The sequence below is a fragment of the Oncorhynchus mykiss genome, chromosome 26 (genome assembly GCF_013265735.2).
Source record: "Oncorhynchus mykiss isolate Arlee chromosome 26, USDA_OmykA_1.1, whole genome shotgun sequence".
NCBI lineage: Eukaryota > Metazoa > Chordata > Actinopteri > Salmoniformes > Salmonidae > Oncorhynchus > Oncorhynchus mykiss.
This window is the reverse complement of record NC_048590.1, coordinates 28,247,787-28,268,412: the sequence shown is the minus strand read 5'-3', so window position 1 is coordinate 28,268,412 and position 20,626 is coordinate 28,247,787. Positions and strand designations below refer to the sequence as shown.

Sequence of the window (20,626 nt, the reverse complement as noted above, 5' to 3'; positions counted from 1 at the left end):
TTGCCTTGTGCCTAAACTGAATTGACGAATGCATTGTAACCGCAATTATGTTGGTTTTTTTGTATTATTTTTTCTATTTATTATGTTGCTGAGCTGTAAAGTCTATGTCTAAAGGGAAAGTTATGAATATGCTTTAAGAAGCCTGTGGCTTTTCAGTTGATCTACAGTTTGCCAGTGTCACTAGTATGGCGCAGCCCTTCTCCCTAGCCAGTCTCAGGCTAGCCTGAGCTAAGATTAAGATACTCAGGCTCCTGAGAAAGATATAAATTAATATATTCGGCAATTTAAAGTGATCTTTAGGGCCCAACTAAAAATCAATTAGCGGTATTGAGTACCAAAAGACTTAAGCATCCCATTGAAAAAAGGAACATATATTATTTATATTTATATTTTATTCATGCTGCAATGAACAGCATGTTTAAACCAAAACGACCTGCTCATGTGTCCGTTTGGTATAGCTCAGTCTTCATGTTACTGACATAATTAGAGGAAGAGGATTAGACATGAGTGGTGGGTATGAACCCAGCTAAATAGTGTTCCACACATACACTAGCCTGAACACTATAAACTCTGTGTCACAGCTGACAGAAGAATGGCAAACTCTAGTTTTCCTGAAAGGTCAACTAAAGACTTATAAGGTGTTTATTCTCAGTAGTGAGCAGTTCAAATACAGAAAGCAAACCATTTACAAACCTTAGCATTCCCTGCATATTTCTTAGTGTCTTAACTAAAGGAAAAGGGACTTCACTGCCTTTTCATTCCTTTGCCATATAGTGTTAAATGTGAAAAAGTTTAATCGAAACGACGACCACAATATCACCTGGCCTGAATGAACTTTTCACATCATTTGTTTTCTGTTAAACATAACTAAAGAAAAAAAGTTTTAAAAAAAAACATTATTCAAAGTAATTAAAAGTTATATCTTTATTTGTAATTGTATACAAATCATTTCTCTAGGCTTCATAGTAAGGAATATGATGTCAAGCGTGAAATAGCAGAGAGGAGTTCGAAGTTATTTAGAATGGCTTTGTTTTGATCCAAGCAGTGAAGTTACTGGTGAAGGAAAGGGAAGGGGGAGCTTTAAGAGTTCACATGCTGTTAAACATCACAAACAGCTGGTCCTTCAGGTAGGTATCGTACAATGATGAACAAACGCAGTTTTGAGCAGATTTTTTTTGTTTGTTTCAGGATGAAGAACAATGGTCACCACTTACATTTTTTTATCTGTGCGCATGCTTTACTTTCTTTAAAACAAGTATTTTGGTCTTAACTCCTGGTTTTTATTCCATTTGTTTCCTTGTATACTGTCTTCCATTATTATCCACCTTTAAAACAAGGCTGCCACAGCCAGAGACAAGTAGCCTATTCTGGTGAAAATAATGTCATAGAATGAAGGATGCCATTGAAAACCACCCCAAGGAGTTTATACATTTTTTTTTTTATTATTTTACAATCATTTTCTTTTTGTGATAAACTTGGAAACGTATTGTCGTGTTTTCTCTGACTGCATGTGGCCTTGTTCATCATTTCAGTATTCATGAGCTTGTATTCATGTTGCTGGCAGATTGAGGTTATAATGTATGTCACTGCCTGCTCTCTCATTTCCCCCGTAATTTTCTAATGTTCTGCTGTCTGTCTCTTTGCTCCTATGTTAGACTTTTCTGTATTCCCAGATGATTTTCCTCGTATAATATATGAAAAAATAACAAAAATAAGATAAAAAAAAAAACATTTGGCTTATTTTTCACTGTAGTTAGTCTTTTATACAATAATATTGTAAGAACATTTCTTGAATTCTAAATATTACTCTTTCTAGATTTTTTTAATCGAAAGTTTTGAGTAAAAAGTTTCTTACTTTATTTTACTATATTAGATAGTAAAATGCACGGTTATCCATAACCTGTCCATTATTATCTCGAAACGTACAAATAGCATCCGAAAACATAGTAGGATTGTAGCTGGCAGTCTAGTACATTGAGGTATTGTACAAGCTCAAATGTCATGAAGGTGTGCTCTCCATCTTGATCTTCAGTCTCTATTGTTGGTGGATAAAAGATATGTACTTGTGTCCAAAAAGTCTAGGTATTGTTGATGCACATCAAAAACCAGCAACAAGAAATGTAACTATCTGTCTCTGTAACAGAAAACACAGCATGTAAATAACATTTATGTAGCAATAAATGTGCCATCTTTTTTAACACAATTGTGGATTTATTTCCTTCTTTGGACGCCATCTTTATTTTCTGTTTCTCCACCTTTCATTTTCCAGTTATTTCCATTCAATTTAGAATTGTGTGATTGTTTTATGAAATGACGTGCTGGTGGTGCATTTGGTTGAGCTCAATACAAGTACAGTACCATGATGTGTTCACTCAAGTGAGCTACTGACTCAACAACCCTTCCCAGGTTTTCCCCCTCAGAAGACTTTTCTACAGTGGATCTAGGCCAAATGAGGAACTCTGTGCAAGAGTGTGTTTTATAGTATGTTACTAATTTTTAAACAATATCAGTGGACCATTGTAGTCTGTATGGAATATATGTTTCTATTTTTAATAAAGTGTGATAGCAGCATACATTTAGTCTCATTTTTCAAAATGCTGTTTTCTTTTTGAATTTCATTTTATGCTCACTTACAGAATAACTTTGAGAGGGTATTACTTTTGTATTAAGTATTAAGGCATCACAAAAGAATAGACAACACATTTAGTTAAATTCAGCTGCTGTGTGCGTTGTTCACAAGTATGAAATGAAATAAAAATGGCACACTTGTCATTCACAAATTTGATCTTAAAAGGAGCCCATTGCATTTAAACAGAATGTCAACAGGCATGCAGGTTAGTGGTAGACATGCAAACATGAGGATATTTGCATGGACATTTGCAGAAGCATAGTGTTGGCTGTCCACTCCTAACTAGGAAGTCATCTGCACATATTTGTGCTGTGACATCAGTCAGCCCTCCTTGTCCAATTATAAGACAGATTTAAATCCCAGAAGTTGTCTCAGTGACCCACCACATCTGCAGAGCATTATCCTCTTGTATGTGAGATTGTGAGACAATTCCTCACGGTATCCTGACAGGCCAGATCCAAGTTCAGAGCACTGACAGAGGTGACAGACAAGAGAAGATGCTGACTGCTGTAAAGTCTGTGGATCGCTTAAGTTATGCACTGTGAATTATGACTGTCATCTTTTAAAACAGGATTTAATCTGGAATCAAAAGTTACGTATATCCCCACTTCCCCTGTAGTGTGTGTGTGTGTGTGTGTGTGTGTGTGTGTGTGTGTGTGTGTGTGTGTGTGTGTGTGTGTGTGTGTGTGTGTGTGTGTGTGTGTGTGTGTGTGTCTGCCTGTGTGCGTGGGTGTATTTATTCCTTCCTGCTTTTATCATGTCCGGGGGTGCTTATTTGCGGTCACCTAGAGTCATGGGCATGTTTTATATAAGAGTGGGACCACCTTGTTTGAAGGCTGACTTCCTGCGGCTCTGGCTGCCTGTGAGTGAGCCATGGTGGGCCTGCTGACAGATGAGTCTTGGCTCATATCTCTGGAGCCAAACCAGAGGGCCTACTGCCACGCAGTGGATCCCAAACCTATCTCTGTCTCTAGGTCTGTCTGTATTTCTGTCGGTCTGTGTTTGTTGATTGTTCCTTCCCACAGAACACTCCTCTTTTATTATTAAGTATCTATAGCTCCGTACATTTTATTTTCTAAACCCAGATTGCTTTCGCAACGGACAATTTCCCCTCTTACATAGAAAGATGTTACATAAAAACATCCGCCACACCATCACAAGAGTCAAACTTGACTGTGACCTGGATGTATAGCCATTGTGTTCCATTGTCTTTCTAGAACGCCTCCAGTTTCCCTCAGCCAGGGTCAGACAGCGCACTCTACTGAGCATGCTTGGAGGTCCCAGCTGCTGCACCTCGGAGGAGAACAGAGCCCCTATTGTGCAGCACTGTAACACAACATAGCGCCAGAGAGTTGAGATTAAAGACACATTTACAGCCCACACTCTCAGTCCTCTCACAGACACAGAAATGAAAACACAGTGGGCCACAACAAAGGGAGGGGGCAGCTAAGGAACAAATCAAATGTGGCTGATGCCCTTTGCTATCCTCTAAACAAAATAACTGTGATTTTAACATTTATTAAAGTCCTTGTGTGAGACATTGAAATGCCTACTCTGTGCCACAACAAGGACTGAGGGCAATTGTTGGGGGGGTTTCTTTCTCAAGGTTCAGAGCAACTAAAGAATGAGAATTATACATTTTTTTATCATCATGCTTGGGAACTAGGTGTAAAAAATTATGGGAAGTATTGTAATAGAAATATAAAAATATATGTTATTATACTGTAATAACTCTGTAATGTGTTCTTTTATAGCACTGTAATGTTCACAAAAATCACAAATAAACACAGCTAATTTGGGAGGTTTCTTGTAGGTCGGACTTCATACTTTATTAAAGTGCCTGTATAACAGTGTATAACAGCAGCCAGAGTAATCACTAGGCAAATTGCATAGAGGTAAGTGATTATCCACTAGATGACGCTATTGGTCTTAAAAATAGATTAGAAAATTGGGAGTGGTCCACACAGTACAGTGAATCCATATGCTTCAGTAAACATACATTATCTGCGTACAAATAATAACAATTTTAAATAAATAACCAAAAAAACAAGTTCAACTATTAATTGCGGACTTTTCAGTTATATTTTCTTTAGTAGCTTTATTGTAACCACAAATCCCTAGTTGGGCTAATGGAAACCCCATTAACTGGGCCTGAAGGATTTTGTACAATAGCTCACCAATATTTTCATTTATGATTAATGTTGACGATATAGTGCGTGATGGACCCTGCCATATGACGTGTTCCATACAGTATACATTTTAATTTTAATTCACAAATTACAATCAACATCAACATGGGCTATTCATACTCAAATCAGCATGATGGACTTTAGCAGGGCCTAACTATTTTTTTTATTTTTTATTTTATTTAACCTTAATTTAACTAGGCAAGTCAGTTAAGAACAAAGTATTATTTACAATGACGGACTACTAAACTGTTGCAACTGTGGGTCACAACAGAGTATCTTCGAAACTGATAAAGGGATACTTTGTCAAACAGGTCGATTGACAAAAATTTGGGACTGTTCAAGTTGGCATTGTCAATCTGTTCCTAGGTCAGTGTTTTGAGGTTTAGCAGTAGGGTTTGAGATGGGCGGGTTTACAGAGTTCTTAGCAGGGGGCGGGGATTGCAGAGCTTCAGGCGTCTTTAAACTGAACTGACTCAGTAAACATGACCTGCAACAAATAGATTTTGAACAATTCCGTGGAGCATGTCACTTAAACTTTTGGCCATTATTGAACAACTAATACGCGATTATTGTTCGTAAAGCCCAGCTGGTAAGTGACAAGTTTCTCTTCTTGCATTTGTTGTTACAGTAGTTATTGAATGCGTCATAGCGTGGGAACTTTAGGTTACTGACTGGGCAGTGGCCGCTTTAAGCACATATGCAGATAAATGGTTTACTTGTTTAAAATAATAATCATAGAGAAAACTACATTTAAAATATCGTGTTATTTCATGTTAATGTAAATAAGAAGTTAAACCACCTGTTGTACCCTAAACCAAAGCATCAGTAAAAACTTTTGAAAACTTTGCTCATCTTGCCCTGTTCGCAATTTTTTTTTTACAGAATAATTCTATTAAGTCAATAGATATTAAAGAAGAATATGTTTGTATACAATTTATACATTGTATAAATTACTTTCAGTATGTATTTAGAATTTGAAGAATTGTTGTAAACTAAATTAATCTATTCAGCATTAAAAAAATATTTTTAATCAAACATGTTACACATTCTTTAATATCATATACCACATTCTGTAATATGAATAGATTAATTCATGTTTTCAGTATGCAAAAATTATTAAAGTCATGCATGGCTATATTTACCAAAGAGCAAATTCCTTTGAATAAGATGTCTGCCTCTTTTCTCCTGGGTTTCCATTACATTCTGTTATTTACTTGGTATGAATGCATGAGATCTACATGTCATAACATGCTATAAGTAACTGATATTCTTCCATAAATAATCTGTTTAAGGGATTTTGAATTATGAATTGCATAATATTTCTAAGGCTTAATAGCTCTCCCTGGAATATGAATACACTCAATCTGTCACGAGTACAGTAATAATATCAAATCTGCCATGAATGTAACTCTTTTCTATTCAGTTTTTAATCTGCAATCAAGGCAGTGTCCTATTGTGCTCTCCTATAGTTGTCTTTTAGAGGCCTGAATGGTGTATTGTGATAACAACACACCCCCAGGATGTAGAGAATCAGAATCAGTGCACTGTATATGTAGATTATTCTCCTTTTTTTCTGTTCTCAATATTTCCCTGGAAAGATCAAAGGCAGGGACATCCTAACCCACTCTCAGCACTGACCTTTGGTCTGAGGTGTAGGGGAACCGGGGCGAGGGTAGTGCTCTAGTTATGGATTGCAGGGGGGAGAAGTTGGCTCAGCAAGTGTTTCCTCCCTTGCAGAGAGTAACACAATGAGAGGAAAAGAGCTGCACTCACACCTCACAGCCCTTGTGTTGTTGGATACATGTGATACTTGGAGTGAAAGAGGCTATTGTGTCGTCTTCTGCTGTTTTCTGTCCTCCACAGTGCCTTCCCTTTTGGATAAGGGGCTAACTTGGCCTCATTGTTCATCCTTCCAATCAATGGTTGGAAAGTATGAGGTTCTGTCCTCTGAGTATTAATAGAATCAGGAAGAGCCTGCTGCATCGCTTCTATTCTCCCTGTCACACCTGATAACAACATGCTGGTTCAGTTCTGTAGAGCAGTATACAACACTCGTTTTCAGTTTGAAAGAGTGATTTATTGAGATTTCCTCAAAGGCCTTGCGGGCATGTCTGTGCATTTCATTACAAAGTTACATTATCTGCTGTCACCTTTGTTTCCTGCCCTCCCATCCCTATCACCATTTGTCCTGCTATTGTAACACCAGGCCATTCATGACATTCATCTATGTATTTGTTTGTTTGGGGGTGGAATAGGACATAATCAACTGAGCCTACAGGTCTCTGATAAGAGCCCATTGTCTATACAAACACATGATGTCCACTGATGTCTGGGATGCTGTGTGTCTCTGCTGGCCTTCCTGTTAGCTGATACATACCTGTTTGTCAGGGTCAAATGTCCCTATGCTCTGTCCTCAGCTTCAGACTACACACTACTTGTAATCTGGCAGATAATTCACAAATATTATATTTCTTTACTCAGAAGACACTCAGATATTTGAGACCAAAGAACTTGATCTCTACTTTATCTGTGTGTTATAATGTGAATACCCAATAGTATCAAGGTGGTCTAAATATTCAGTTACTTGTGTATATTTTTGGCAAGTATAGTAGAAAACAGTTGAACCTATCAGCACAGGTTCCTGTCTTCAGTGGTGTAGTGCCTCTCTTAATGCTGTGGTGTTAAGTGGGGTTGATGACAATGGCCCTGCTGTAGGTCTGTTACCCTGCTCCTCCCATGGTACACTGTTACACCGACCAGGGCCCTCTACAGGGACTGCAAATCACAGTGCATTTTACAAGGATTGGCAGAGGTTGGTTCAATAGATTCACAGATAGATAGACAGACAGACAGACACACACACACACACACACACACACACACACACACACACACACACACACACACACACACACACACACACACACACACACACACACACACACACACACACACACACACACACACACACACACACACACACACACACACACACACACAAACACATTCACTAGCAAAGACATTCAAAAAGGTTACTGCATAGGCTACGGCTACTTACAGTCATAGGATTTCCAGGTGTAGTGTGACATATCGTTGGAGTCTGTCGCTATGCTGTAATACCAGTTTTTATTGTTAGGCCATTAGACCTGAATACACCTTTATGTACAGTAATTATTCATTCACACCATGTATATAATTATTCACTTATGCCTGTTAGTAACAGCCAATTACAGCGCATTAAGATGCCAGTTAGTAACCTGCTTGTTATGGTTTCGTATACAGTACCTGGTCATATTTGCCCTTCAAAAGAGTGTAGGAATTGTTGACTCACTGTTTTTCAAGTTCAGTGTGTTGATAAAGACTGGCCTCTCTTATGTTATTTTAGGGCAGTGCAGTGCCTCACTCCTTCATTGGCAGGAAAAGGGAGTACCAAGTCAGTTGCCCAACTGAATGCTTTGCACCGTATTTAACCCAACCTCTCTGAATCAGAGAGGTGCAGGGGGCTGCCTTAATCGGCGTCATCGGCGCCCAGGGAGCAGTTGTTGTTGTTTTTGGGGGTTAACTGGGGCAGAATGGCAGATTTTTCCACCTTGCCGGCTCAGGAATCAAACCTTTCGGTTACTGGCCCAAAGCTCTTAACTGCTAGGCAACCTGTGGTGGAGCTGAACAGTTAGGGTGCTCTCTGTGGAACCACTCTCTAGACACAGAGACCGTTAAGTACAGAAAAAAGGAAAATTAGACCAGATGACATAATCAAATATTGTGAGGCTTTAAACTCTCATTAGCAGGCCATGGAGCAGTGAAACATTTGCTGACTATGTCCCTTTTTTTGCAGAGGTGGGCCTGATCCAGCAAGAGGGATTTGTTCTCTTGCTGCATTCCTGATGGAGTCGTACAGAGTCAATCAACCGGCCCGCTCTTCCAGGCCTCACAATGGAGCTGGCTCCTATGGCCTCAGCATTAGGGTCCAGGGGATTGATGGACACCCCTACGTGGTGCTGAACAACCAGGACTGTGGGTCCAACTCCTATACAGATCCTAATAGTAACGGCTACAATGACACACAGGGCTCCTTTATTGACAACTACCATGAGTATGACTTCAAAGGAAGCAGAGAGGCTGTTTCTGACAGCCCCTTTGTTGAGTACAGGTCCCAGAAACAGATGCAGTTTGGGGGCTCTCACAATGGAGTCACAGAGCAGGGGAAGAAGCCAGCATCCACCCTGCTGAACTTCCAGAGACACCCAGAGATCCTCAAGCCTTATGACCCAGAGAACAACACCTTGAACCTGGACTGTAACCACAGCCTGCCTCCCCGGCCGATGTCCCTGGCGGAGACTGGGAGCACCTACCAGGGCTCTTCTCCCAGATCCACCTCCCCAGTAGTCGCCCATGCCGGGTCATCCAGCCTGGATCATAGGAGGAGTCCTGCCCTGCAGGAGAGAACACAGCCCCAGCCCCAGCCCCAGCCCCAGACCCAGCCCCAGCCCAAGCCCCAGCCCCAGCCAGCCCCCTCTAAGCCTCAAACCAAACGAGTCCAGTCTCAATCCAAGCCTCAAGCCCAGCTGGCTCAGCCACAGTCTAAGCCTCAGACCCAGGTGGCCCAGCCCCAGTCCAAACTCAAGCACCTGTCCAAACCCCAACCCCAGTCTCTGCCACAATCCAAACCCCAGTCTCCTCCCCAGTCTCAGTCTCCACCCCAGTCCCAGCTGCCCCAACGCGTCCCCATACCCCAGCCCTATGCTGTGTCCAGACCTCCCAGTGAGCAGACCAAGGCTTCCTGCCGGTCCGCCAGCTCCATTAGCAGTGCCAACTCTAGTCTGGAGCGCAGCCGCCATGAGCCAGACATCCTCCCCCTGCGCAGAGTTGACTCTAGCGGCCCCGTGCTGCAGTCCTCGTCCCGCTCCCGCCACTCCTCTACCTCCTCTACCGACCAGTTGGAGGCGCTGTACGCAGATACCATCAACCGCCACCAGAACCGACGCTACATCCCCTTCCAACCCGGCACGGGCCGAGACATCGACACAGGCTCCATCCCCGGCGTGGACGAGCTCATCGATAAGTTTGATGGTAAGGATGGTGGTCACCAGCGACGGGGCAGGGCGGGCCGCAGGAACAGGATCAATCCAGAGGACAGGAAGCGCTCTAGGAGTGTGGACAGCGCCCTCCCCTTTAGCCTCCGGGGAGAGTCGGAATACATGGATGAGTTTAGCAAGAACCAGGGGAGGTCCACGGAGCACGTCCTCCGCCCCTCACAGCTGCATCTGCAGAAGGTGTCTGGGAGTAAAGACTCCTGGGTGACAGCGGTGGAGGGGAAGCCAAGTGCCAAAGCTTCGGCCTGTGGTAGCAGTGCTCCAGGCTCCCCTCAGAGCATGACCTCTAAAGCAGCAGGCTCCATCCAGGGGTATAAGGTGGTGCTAAATCGCTCCTCTACGTTACCCCTGGACAGTACAGATGCTGAGGATGGTCAGTCTTCACCAAACACAAAGATTTTAACAAGTGTGGCTACAACCTCACTATCCAAGCCTTCCTCTAACTTTGTCAAGAAGCCTAATGCAGAGATGGATGTGCAGGTAAACAATACATTATTTATGATTACAGTTAGGTTAGTTGTTTAACAAATCATTCTCTATTACTACGTACAGTGCCTTGTGAAAGTATTCGGCCCCCTTGAACTTTGCGACCTTTTGCCACATTTCAGGCTTCAAACATAAAGATATAAAACTGTATTTTTTTGTGAAGAATCAACAACATGTGGGACACAATCATGAAGTGGAACGACATTTATTGGATATTTCAAACTTTTTTAACAAATAAAAAACTGAAAAATTGGGCGTGCAAAATTATTCAGCCCCTTTACTTTCAGTGCAGCAAACTCTCTCCAGAAGTTCAGTGAGGATCTCTGAATGATCCAATGTTGACCTAAATGACTAATGATGATAAATACAATCCACCTATGTGTAATAAAGTCTCCATATAAATGCACCTGCACTGTGATAGTCTCAGAGGTCCGTTAAAAGCGCAGAGAGCATCATGAAGAACAAGGAACACACCAGGCAGGTCCGAGATACTGTTGTGAAGATGTTTAAAGCCGGATTTGGATACAAAAAGATTTCCCAAGCTTTAAACATCCCAAGGAGAACTGTGCAAGTATAATAATATTGAAATGGAAGGAGTATCAGACCACTGCAAATCTACCAAGACCTGGCCGTCCCTCTAAACTTTCAGCTCATACAAGGAGAAGACTGATCAGAGATGCAGCCAAGAGGCCCATGATCACTCTGGATGAACTGCAGAGATCTACAGCTGAGGTGGGAGACTCTGTCCATAGGACAACAATCAGTCGTATATTGCACAAATCTGGCCTTTATGGAAGAGTGGCAAGAAGAAAGCCATTTCTTAAAGATATCCATCCAAAGTGTTGTTTAAAGTTTGCCACAAGCCACCTGTGAGACACACCAAACATGTGGAAGAAGGTGCTCTGGTCAGATGAAACCAAAATTGAACTTTTTGGCAACAATGCAAGATGTTATGTTTGGCGTCAAAGTAACACAGCTCATCACCCTGAACACACCATCCCCACTGTCAAACATGGTGGTGGCAGCATCATGGTTTGGGCTTGCTTTTCTTCAGCAGGGACAGGGAAGATGGTTAAAATTGATGGGAAGATGGATGGAGCCAAATACAGGACCATTCTGGAAGAAAACCTGATGGAGTCTGCAAAAGACCTGAGACTGGGACGGAGATTTGTCTTCCAACAAGACAATGATCCATAACATAAAGCAAAATCTACAATGGAATGGTTCAAAAATAAACATATCCAGGTGTTAGAATGGCCAAGTCAAAGTCCAGACCTGAATCCAATCGAGAATCTGTGGAAAGAACTGAAAACTGCTGTTCACAAATGCTCTCCATCCAACCTCACTGAGCTCGAGCTGTTTTTCAAGGAGGAATGGGAAAAAATGTCAGTCTCTCGATGTGCAAAACTGATAGAGACATACCCCAAGCGACTTACAGCTGTAATCGCAGCAAAAGGTGGCGCTACAAAGTATTAACTTAAGGGGGCTGAATAATTTTGCACGACCAATTTTTCAGTTTTTGATTTGTTAAAAAAGTTTGAAATATCCAATAAATGTTGTTCCACTTCATGATTGTGTCCCACTTGTTGTTGATTCTTCACAAAAAATACAGTTTTATATCTTTATGTTTGAAGCCTGAAATGTGGCAAAAGGTCGCAAAGTTCAAGGGGGCCGAATACTTTCGCAAGGCACTGTAACTGCATGTGAAATTATCTGTCAGAACTCTGATGACTCTCTGCTTATTTCCTCTTGCATCCAGGTGACACCTGATCTTTTGAAAGGTCAGCAGGAGCTTTCACAACAAACACATGAAGAGACGGCAAAACAGATTTTGTTTAATTACCTCAAGGATGGGTGAGTTTTTACCTCACTGATGTAATGTTCCTGGTTCATTTTATCGCACAACAATTTCCAGTTTTACAGCAATGTCCATTAAATCTAAAGGGTATTAATGGTAGATTTTTTGTACGAATTGGTAATATACACTAGTAGGCAACGTGATGATGCCATGAGTATCACTTTCACTATGCAGCGGGCAGTAAACTGCACAGTCTAAACATAGCATGTGCCAAGTTACACTCTTATAGCTGCAATATGTAACTTTTTGGGCTACCCCACCAAATTTACATAGAAATTCACATAGAAATATGTGTTATAGCGCTGTCATTCTCATTAAAAGCAGTGGTAGATATGTTCTATGTGCGCTATTTCTATACTTCCCAATCTTAAATTTTGTTTTTGCCTTTTTTACTTTCGGTTTTGTACACCAGCTTCAAACACCTTAAAATACAATATTTTTAGTTGTGAAAAAAAATATTTTACAGGGGTTTAGATAGTACAATGATTCTATACAGTATACTTGCTTCTTTTGCCACATAAACTGAAATGAAGCAAACTATTAAACATTTTGCAAACAGGAAATAGAGGAACAATTTCTTCATAGTGCATCTTTAAGTAATATGCACCATTTGAAAAAAAAGAAACATGGGAGCACTTAAACGTTTTTTATCTGAGTCTGACTGTTTGTGATAAAAGTGAAGGAATTTATACTCCCATTCAGTCTCCTCCTCCATTTCTAAACTGTGGTCGATGCAGCTGCTTAGTGGTGTTTGTTCGTCTTCCCATTTCTCTTTCTCCCTGTCTCTCTCTCCCTCTCTACTGAGGAATGTAGGGTATCAACCCTGCTCTACTTATCACCTGATTCTTGATGTTCTCCTTTCACCCTACGCTGTAAATCCCATCCCTTACAGTAGGGGGAAATGGAGGAGTTAAGGGTGATACATGATGGTTTATATTATTAAATAGTAATATGAGGTGCTAGACAGTTTCGTTGTTGTTCAGTACCAAGGTACACCAGCTAAAGTTTGGTTTCACGCTCTAAAAGTTTTATAGCTAGACTAGGTCTGGGGGGGGGGGGGGGGGGGGGGGGGGGTTACAAAGCTTAAACCAAGTATGTTCGTCAAGAAAGTCTGAAAGTCTGAAAGTCCAGTGCATATATCCAATAGGATAACATGTCAATCACAGCACCAGTAAAGTTGGATCTTAGAGTACCTATCCAATCCCAGGTCAAATTCTGTGTCTCTCACAGAGCATTGTGTCATGGTTGGACTGTACATTTGTGTCCATGGTTTTAGAAGTTTTGTATTTTAAATCCTAAACTTCTAAAGAGCCTCAGTTCCTCAGTGTCTACATTCCATGTGTGCTCCAGGCTTTTTCGATGCCCAGTGAGTTCAGGAAACTGCTTTTGGTGTGTCAGGTCACAGGTCAAGGGTCAGAAGTCAATGGAAAGGAACACAGATGGAAGTGGTGTTCTGACACTGAGTCATCAAAGAAAGGACAAACATTCACCAGCTGAAGTTATAAAACATGAAGGAGGGGGGCTAGAACTTCCCTGTCAGGTAGTGGAATGGAATGGAACCATAGAACCTTTCCCCTGGTTGTGGCCGATATAGGAAGAGAGAGGGTGCACCCTGCATACAGCCAGGTTCTATAGCAGGGCCAGGGATTCCCCTGCGTGTGCCTCCTAATGGATGGGCATAATGAGGTTGACCGGGTCGCGAGGTGACACATCAAAGCAGTTGGCCCCCGGCAGAGCAGGAACCAGAACAGTCTGGGATTAGACCCTAATCTGATCCACCTACCCCACACACAGAGACCCCTCTTTACCTTCAAATCAGCCGAGTGTGGGAGTGCACCAGTGTTCTGACTGTGTGTGTGCGTGTGTGTGTGTCCCCGCAGGAGCACTGATAATGAGGACACCACTAAGAGGAAGGTCAACCTGGTGTTTGAGAAGATACAGACATTAAAGTCGCGGGCAGCGGGGAGCGACAACAAAGTGAGGCATTGTTGTGGAGTTGTTGTAATTTAACTCAACAAACAGCTAAATCTGTGAGCCTCTTATCTTAGCCTTAGTCCAGAAGCTTTCACTTGGTGAGCAGCATACAACGCACCAGGCTGTGTTTACCTAGCATTGACAACAGCCACTGTAATTACCACCTCCATCAGTGGAGGCTGGTGGGAGGAGCTATAGGAGGATGCGCTCATTGTATTGGCTGGAATGTAATAAATGGAACGGTATCAAACACATCATACATATGGAAACCACATGTTTGACTCCATTCCATATATTCCATTCCAGCCAGTAGCTCCTCCCACCAGCCTCCACTGACCGCCATGTATAAACCTGTGCATTATGGGGAGAAACTAGTCACCACCCTTCCTTTTGTTCACTGAGATCTGCCATGAACCAAAGCAACGAACATGTTTTTGTATTTTACGAAAATAAGACATCTTAGAGTAATGCTATCGTGCAAACATATTGTGAGTGATTTTGAAAAGGTAAATGGATTCAAATATAACTCCTGTCTCTGTTCCCCCTCCCAGTCTCCTGACATGGCTACCCAAGCCAAAGCCCTACAGGAACAGAGGGTAGCACTAGAGAAGGAAGTTGTTGAACTGAAAAAGCAGCTGGAGGAGCAAACCAAGGTAATACTATGATGCCATGTCAGACATGTTGAACCTAGCTGCTATCTTGCATGTCTGTGCAGGACATGAGAATCCCTGGCTCCCGCCTCTTAAGACACAATAATCCTATTGGTGCTAATACCTAACTTAAGCGGACCAGTTGACATCACAGCCACTGAGTTTGTTGGTTAGATACTGTCAAAACTGTAATTCAGATACTGTACTATGAACGCCATGCATTTCATATTTATTTGGTGTGGTGAGAGGAATGGTGTTTTATTAAAGTGTGTGTGTGTCCTTGCGTGTTAAAGAAGCAGATGGGTCTGACTGAGGCCCATGAAAAGGCCGGAGCGGGGGTGAAGGTCCTGCAGACGGAGCTGGAGAGGAGCCAGGAGGAATGCTCCCGACTGAGGGACAAACTGGCCAAAACAGAGGCTGAGCTCCGCACCACATTGGAGGAGTAAGTGACTGACCACCAGACCAGGGCATACACTGTGAGGCAAGGAGTGACAGGTCGACAAAGCCCGGCTTAAGAAACCAGCACAATGGGGATAATCCTCAGATTTAAGACTCTTATCGGGGGAAAGTTGTTTATCTATATCTTTTTTTTTGTGGAAGAGAAAGTTGTAGGTTGTTTTCTGTAGTCACAGGATGATTATAATGTGTTCCTTGGGCTTGCAATCTCTTTTCGGCCATTAGAGTTTCTGTCTTAGTCTGAAAATAATGGCCCCCTATAGTTCTCCTTCCCCTCTGACATGTTGTGTTAATGTACACTGCAGAGTCCCACCAAAGCCCTAGAAAGTGATGAGTGTATATCATCATGGCTTAAATGTCTGTTGATGTTGGACTAGTCTGTTAAACCTGGGGATGGATTTGTTGATCCTGATCATGGACAATCACAATAGAGACTGGCCGTCCTGGTGGATATCAGCTGACAGTGGAGGCCCTGTGGAGCCAGACTCCCCTGTAATCTAACGACATAGAGACGTCTATGTCATGGACTCCATAGAAATAAGAGACAGAGACAGAGAGGGGCCTGCCTTATTTAGAAAGAATCACTCAACTACTCTCAGCCATTGTATAATTGATTCAATTTTTCAAGAATGGATTCTCTATTTTGAAAAAGGTTCATGTCAGTATGTGGGAATAAGTACACTGAGCTGGCGAATAAGTAGTGTTCAGTCTACTTACTCTACATCTGCGTGCATGACCCCCTGTCACTAAACAGACCCTCTCTGTGTTGAAGAGGGCAGGTGGTGTGACTGTGATGTGATTGGTAGATCAGTGCCCAGGTGCTCATCATAGCTCCTGTTAGCCTGGAGAACAGGCGTTTCTGACAGAGCGCAGGTGGTATCGTTCCATTGTGTGAAGCAGGGTGCAGGTGTTCAGGTGATGGTGTGTGTGTTGTGACTGTATGCTGCTCTGTGTGGTCGGGCAGGCTGTTCCAGGTGAAGATGGAGAGGGAGCAGTACCAGACGGAGATCAGGGACCTGCAGGACCAGCTGTCAGAGATGCACGACGAGCTGGATGGCGCCAAGACGGTCGTGACCGACGGAGAGAAGGATGCCATGATGGAGGTAAAACACAGGCCAGGTCCCACAACTCTCAGAGGAGAGAGCGTTGACATAGAATAGCTTAGCGGCCTGCATGGAAATGCTTTGCAGTCCCATAATAACCGCCATGTCAATACCATTGTAGTGCCAGTGTTGGTAATGTGTAAACATGTTATTCTTACTGGCACATTTGCTGAAGCAGAATTTCTCAGCAATAATGGCAGTGCTGGAGATTTCTGTGCACATCACCTGTTAAGGTAGCGGTTAATCTCAGGGTGAGATTTTAGCGAGACACTGTCACCAATTCCTCCTCTCCTCCTATGTAGGAGCTGATGCAAATTAAGCTGGACTTACAGGAGGTGCTGCTGGCCAAGGAGGAGCAGGAGGAGGTGCTGAGGAGGAGGGAGAGGGAGCTGACTGCCCTGAAGGGAGCACTGAAGGAGGAGGTGGCCACACACGACCAGGAGGTGGATAAACTGAGGGAGCAGTATGAGAAGGAGATCCGCAAGCTGCAGGCGTCTGTGGAGAAGGCCAAACAGGTAACTTAGGACATTCTTGGTCCCTTGTGTCATGGTCCCTTGTAGGCTTTGTGTAGTTCCTGGTTGATACGGGGACGTCCCTGAGGACATTTTTAGGTTGTTCTTTGGACGCTGTGTCATGGTCCCGTGGAGGTTTTGTCTAGTTCCCGGTTTGTCCCGGGACGCCACCTGATGGTTGCAAAGAAACGTTCTCCCCCACAAAAAAAACAACATTTTAACCAGGGCACACAAACATTTTAACCAGGGCACACAAACATTTTAACCAGGGCACACAAACATTTTAACCAGGGCACACAAACATTTTAACCAGGGCACACAAACATTTTAACCAGGGCACACAAACATTTTAACCAGGGCACATTTTAACCAGGGCACATTTTAACCAGGGCACATTTTAACCAGGGCACATTTTAACCAGGGCACACGCACCCTACTTTCTTTATACATCACCCCACCACTTACCTTAAAACCCCCAAACCCCCATATATTTCATTACTTTACTTATAATGGTTTGGGACACGTGGGACCATCACGTGACAAAAATCTCCAGGGAACTATGACCCAATGTCCCAAGAACCTTCAGGGGACCATGACACAATATCACAAGGATGCCCAAAAACATCCTCGGGAAGGCCCCGCTACTAACCAGAAACTAGACAGAGGACCATGACACAACGTCCCAAGAACATTCTAAAAACATCCCCGCGACAAACCGGGAACAATAAAAAGGTCCCCCAGAGAACGTTCCCTTGGGTACATCACGCAACGCTTTTAGAAAGTTCAGTGGGATAACGTTGTGTCGAAACCCTTAAGGGATCTAATGGAAATGTCGCCAAATGTCCTCAAGACGTCACCTGTTTGCTGGGTGTATTGATGTTAATGGGAGATTTGGGCAAACCCTTGAGTATGGCATCACGTGTACTTTGGGTAGTAAAAGTGTTTGTTTAGAAGGTTTGTTTGGGAAGGTTTTTGTTGCCATATGTTCGGCATCAGTAGATATTCGATAGCTTTGAAGTGAAATGAAATTTCGACCAGCTTCAAAGTTGTGCCTCAAAATTAAGCTTAATTTTAGTAACTAACACAATAGGACCGTCTTACCTCGAACAAAAAAATGCTTTAAGTTGTTTTTGTTATGACTGTGTATTGGAATTGGAAAAATAAGATTACGCCCCCATCATTGTCTACCAGCTGTTAAGATATTTCATTGGTTTGGAACAAGTAAATAATGATTGCTATCCAAAGGCCATTGAATTTGTATAAATTTAGTGTTCCATTGTTTATTTAATGAGGAAATGAAACCCTCATTATGTGTTATTATAAGGAAATCAGGCCTTTGTGTTTATTGAGATTAAAATGTTACATACAGTATGCATACTTGAATGAATGTCTGGAAAGTCCTCTAGGAGTTAGTGAATCATTGGCTGCATGGTGCCAGTGTTAGAGAATGTCATAGTTCTATACATGAACTGCTCTACTCCTCTCTCTTCTTGCACTTGCCTAACTGCATTTCACTGCACACACTGTAATAACAACCCCAGCTGAAGGCTGAAAAACAAGTCTGAAAACGGTTCAACTGTGCTGGGAAAAAACACTCCCTTCTCTGTAGTTCAGCTGAACCAACCAAGATTAAAAAAAGACTCAGCTATCCAATCCAGTAAAACCAATTTGTCATCACTTTTCATGGGAACTTATTGGACTCTGTTTACCCTAGATGACATATAGTGTCATTAAGAAGCTTTAGGACCTATTTCATGATGTTGAGGTGTGATTTTGCTGTAAACAGATTTGACTGGGTGGCTCAACAGGAAGGAAAAATAGGACCAAACAAAGCCTTTAAAAGACTTGGGAGAGGGGATGGGGAGAGGCAAATGGACTAATAAAGAGAAGACAGGGTAGGGAAGCGGTAGAGAGGACAGTGAGGTAAGAGCATAAATAGGGCTAATGGAGGAGAGAGGCATAAGAGAACCCCACTGACAAGGCTAGAGGAGCATTGTGTTGACTAGGTGTTGCCTGGCTCACATGCTTCCTGTTTGTGTCAGGGCCTCGAAGCCCTCTCCTTGCCCCCACTTCCTCCTGCCGACACAGCAGCCAGCCCCTTCTGAGATATTGTTGTTCTTGCTTGAGGGGAAGAGTTTGTCATCAAGAATTCACCACCAGTGCTTTATAAACAGATGACAAGATGTCTGACCTTATTGTTACTCAGTATTCAGACAGTTTGGCTGCTATCAGTTTGAGTTTATCTTCAGCAATTTGGGCCTTTCCCTTAAAATACTAATCCATTGTTAGGTTGTCACACACAAAAACTATTTATGTCAATTTCAGTCTACTGTACTTTTATCCACCAGGCATTGGCAGGATTGAAAGTAATAAAAATGCCTGCATGTGAGTGAGCAACCGCACAGCCTGCTGATTTGCTTAGCATAAAGTGTGCACGGTCTGGCATTCATCTGTCCTGTCTCCCATCGAAATGCTGCTCCTCTCTCCTTCGGCCATGAAATGTGCATTGATAGTGTTGCCCCATGCAGAGAATAATGCTGGAAACTGGAACACTAAATTGTTCCCGTTGCCCGTTAATTGCAGTGGCAAGCCGTCACTAATCTAATGAGCTGTAGTTCATGAGTTGTGCATTTTTCCTCATTGTTCCTCCTCTCTCTCTCTCTGTTCATCCATTGAAAGGGCAGGGGTAATTGTGGACCTCAGTAGATGAATGATGAGTTTGTTTCACACAATAATAGCAGCAGGGGTTTGGGATATGGTTGGGATATGCTGAATAAAGTGGGTCAGAGGAGTTATGGAGTGGACACTTCCCTGAAAATATGTGTGTTTGTTTTGTGTCATTGCATTTTAGGTTCAATTGTATTTTTATTGAGTTGTAGCATGGGCCATTCTTTAGATGTTAATCTATAGATGTAGAAACTATAGAGGTCAAACAACAGTATTCATAGAGAATCTATAATCAGACTGTAGTCTACATACTATAAGTTACTTATTGTAGATCAGTTCTGTGTAAGTCAGGTTTTTCACAACAGTGAGACTTGAGGGAATGTGAAAATGTGAACTGATAAGGTACAGTGAGCAGCGAGAAGGGTGTGTTAGAGAATGTTTCTGGCTGGTTAGAGAATGTGCACCCAGCAGACCCCTTCCCTCCTGCATATTCTGTTACAATGCTCCAGCTCTGACCAGTGGGTGGGGTCGGGAGGGGTGCGACGTGCCTCTTCAGGGGGCTGCTGTTATACCCCCTCTCAGAGACATTCCTGATTCTCAAGGCTCTCTCAGAGGGCCACAACCCCAGACAGCCCCAACCCGTAGTCCCAACCCCAGCCTCTAGTACCAGCCCTAGCCCCTAGTACCAGCCCCAGCCTCTAGTACCATCCCCAGCCTCTAGTACCAGCCCTAGCCCCTAGTACCAGCCCCAGCCTCTAGTACCAGCCCGAGCCTCTAGTACCAGCCCTAGCCCCTAGTCCCATTCCCAGGCTCAAACCCCATTCCTGGCTCCAGCCCACTCTCATCCCTCAGCCTTGATCCTCTCCCTCCCTCCCTCCACCCTAACCATACAGTCATTCCTAAATGAATTAGCCACAGTCCCAAGCCTCAGCCCTTATAGCCCTATCTCATACATCCCCTGACACACTGGCAGCTCCATCCCCCAGCTTCTAGCCCTCCACTTGAGTGA

The 20,626-nt window shown here is 42.9% G+C and overlaps 2 protein-coding genes across 9 annotated transcripts in view; both read left to right on the top strand.

Moving 5' to 3' along the window:
• The window catches only part of LOC110506541 (transcription factor 12), a 96,256-nt gene extending 93,683 nt beyond the window's left edge, over nucleotides 1–2,573 (top strand). For all 8 annotated transcript variants that reach the window (XM_021586233.2, XM_021586232.2, XM_021586231.2 and 5 more), the window contains one exon: nucleotides 1–2,573. This exon is cut by the window's left edge and continues 296 nt beyond it. The gene's annotated coding sequence lies outside the window, so the exon portion shown is untranslated.
• Nucleotides 2,574–5,256: 2,683 nt separating this feature from the next.
• LOC110506540 (cingulin-like protein 1) overlaps nucleotides 5,257–20,626 on the top strand; it is a 42,983-nt gene continuing 27,613 nt past the window's right edge. The window contains exons 1-8 of the mRNA XM_021586228.2: nucleotides 5,257–5,407; nucleotides 8,654–10,391; nucleotides 12,157–12,251; nucleotides 14,136–14,232; nucleotides 14,781–14,882; nucleotides 15,173–15,321; nucleotides 16,300–16,438; nucleotides 16,741–16,953. Of these exons, the coding sequence (XP_021441903.2) occupies nucleotides 8,703–10,391; nucleotides 12,157–12,251; nucleotides 14,136–14,232; nucleotides 14,781–14,882; nucleotides 15,173–15,321; nucleotides 16,300–16,438; nucleotides 16,741–16,953 (2,484 nt within the window). The 5' untranslated portion in view covers nucleotides 5,257–5,407; nucleotides 8,654–8,702. The remainder of the gene's footprint in view (nucleotides 5,408–8,653; nucleotides 10,392–12,156; nucleotides 12,252–14,135; nucleotides 14,233–14,780; nucleotides 14,883–15,172; nucleotides 15,322–16,299; nucleotides 16,439–16,740; nucleotides 16,954–20,626) is intronic.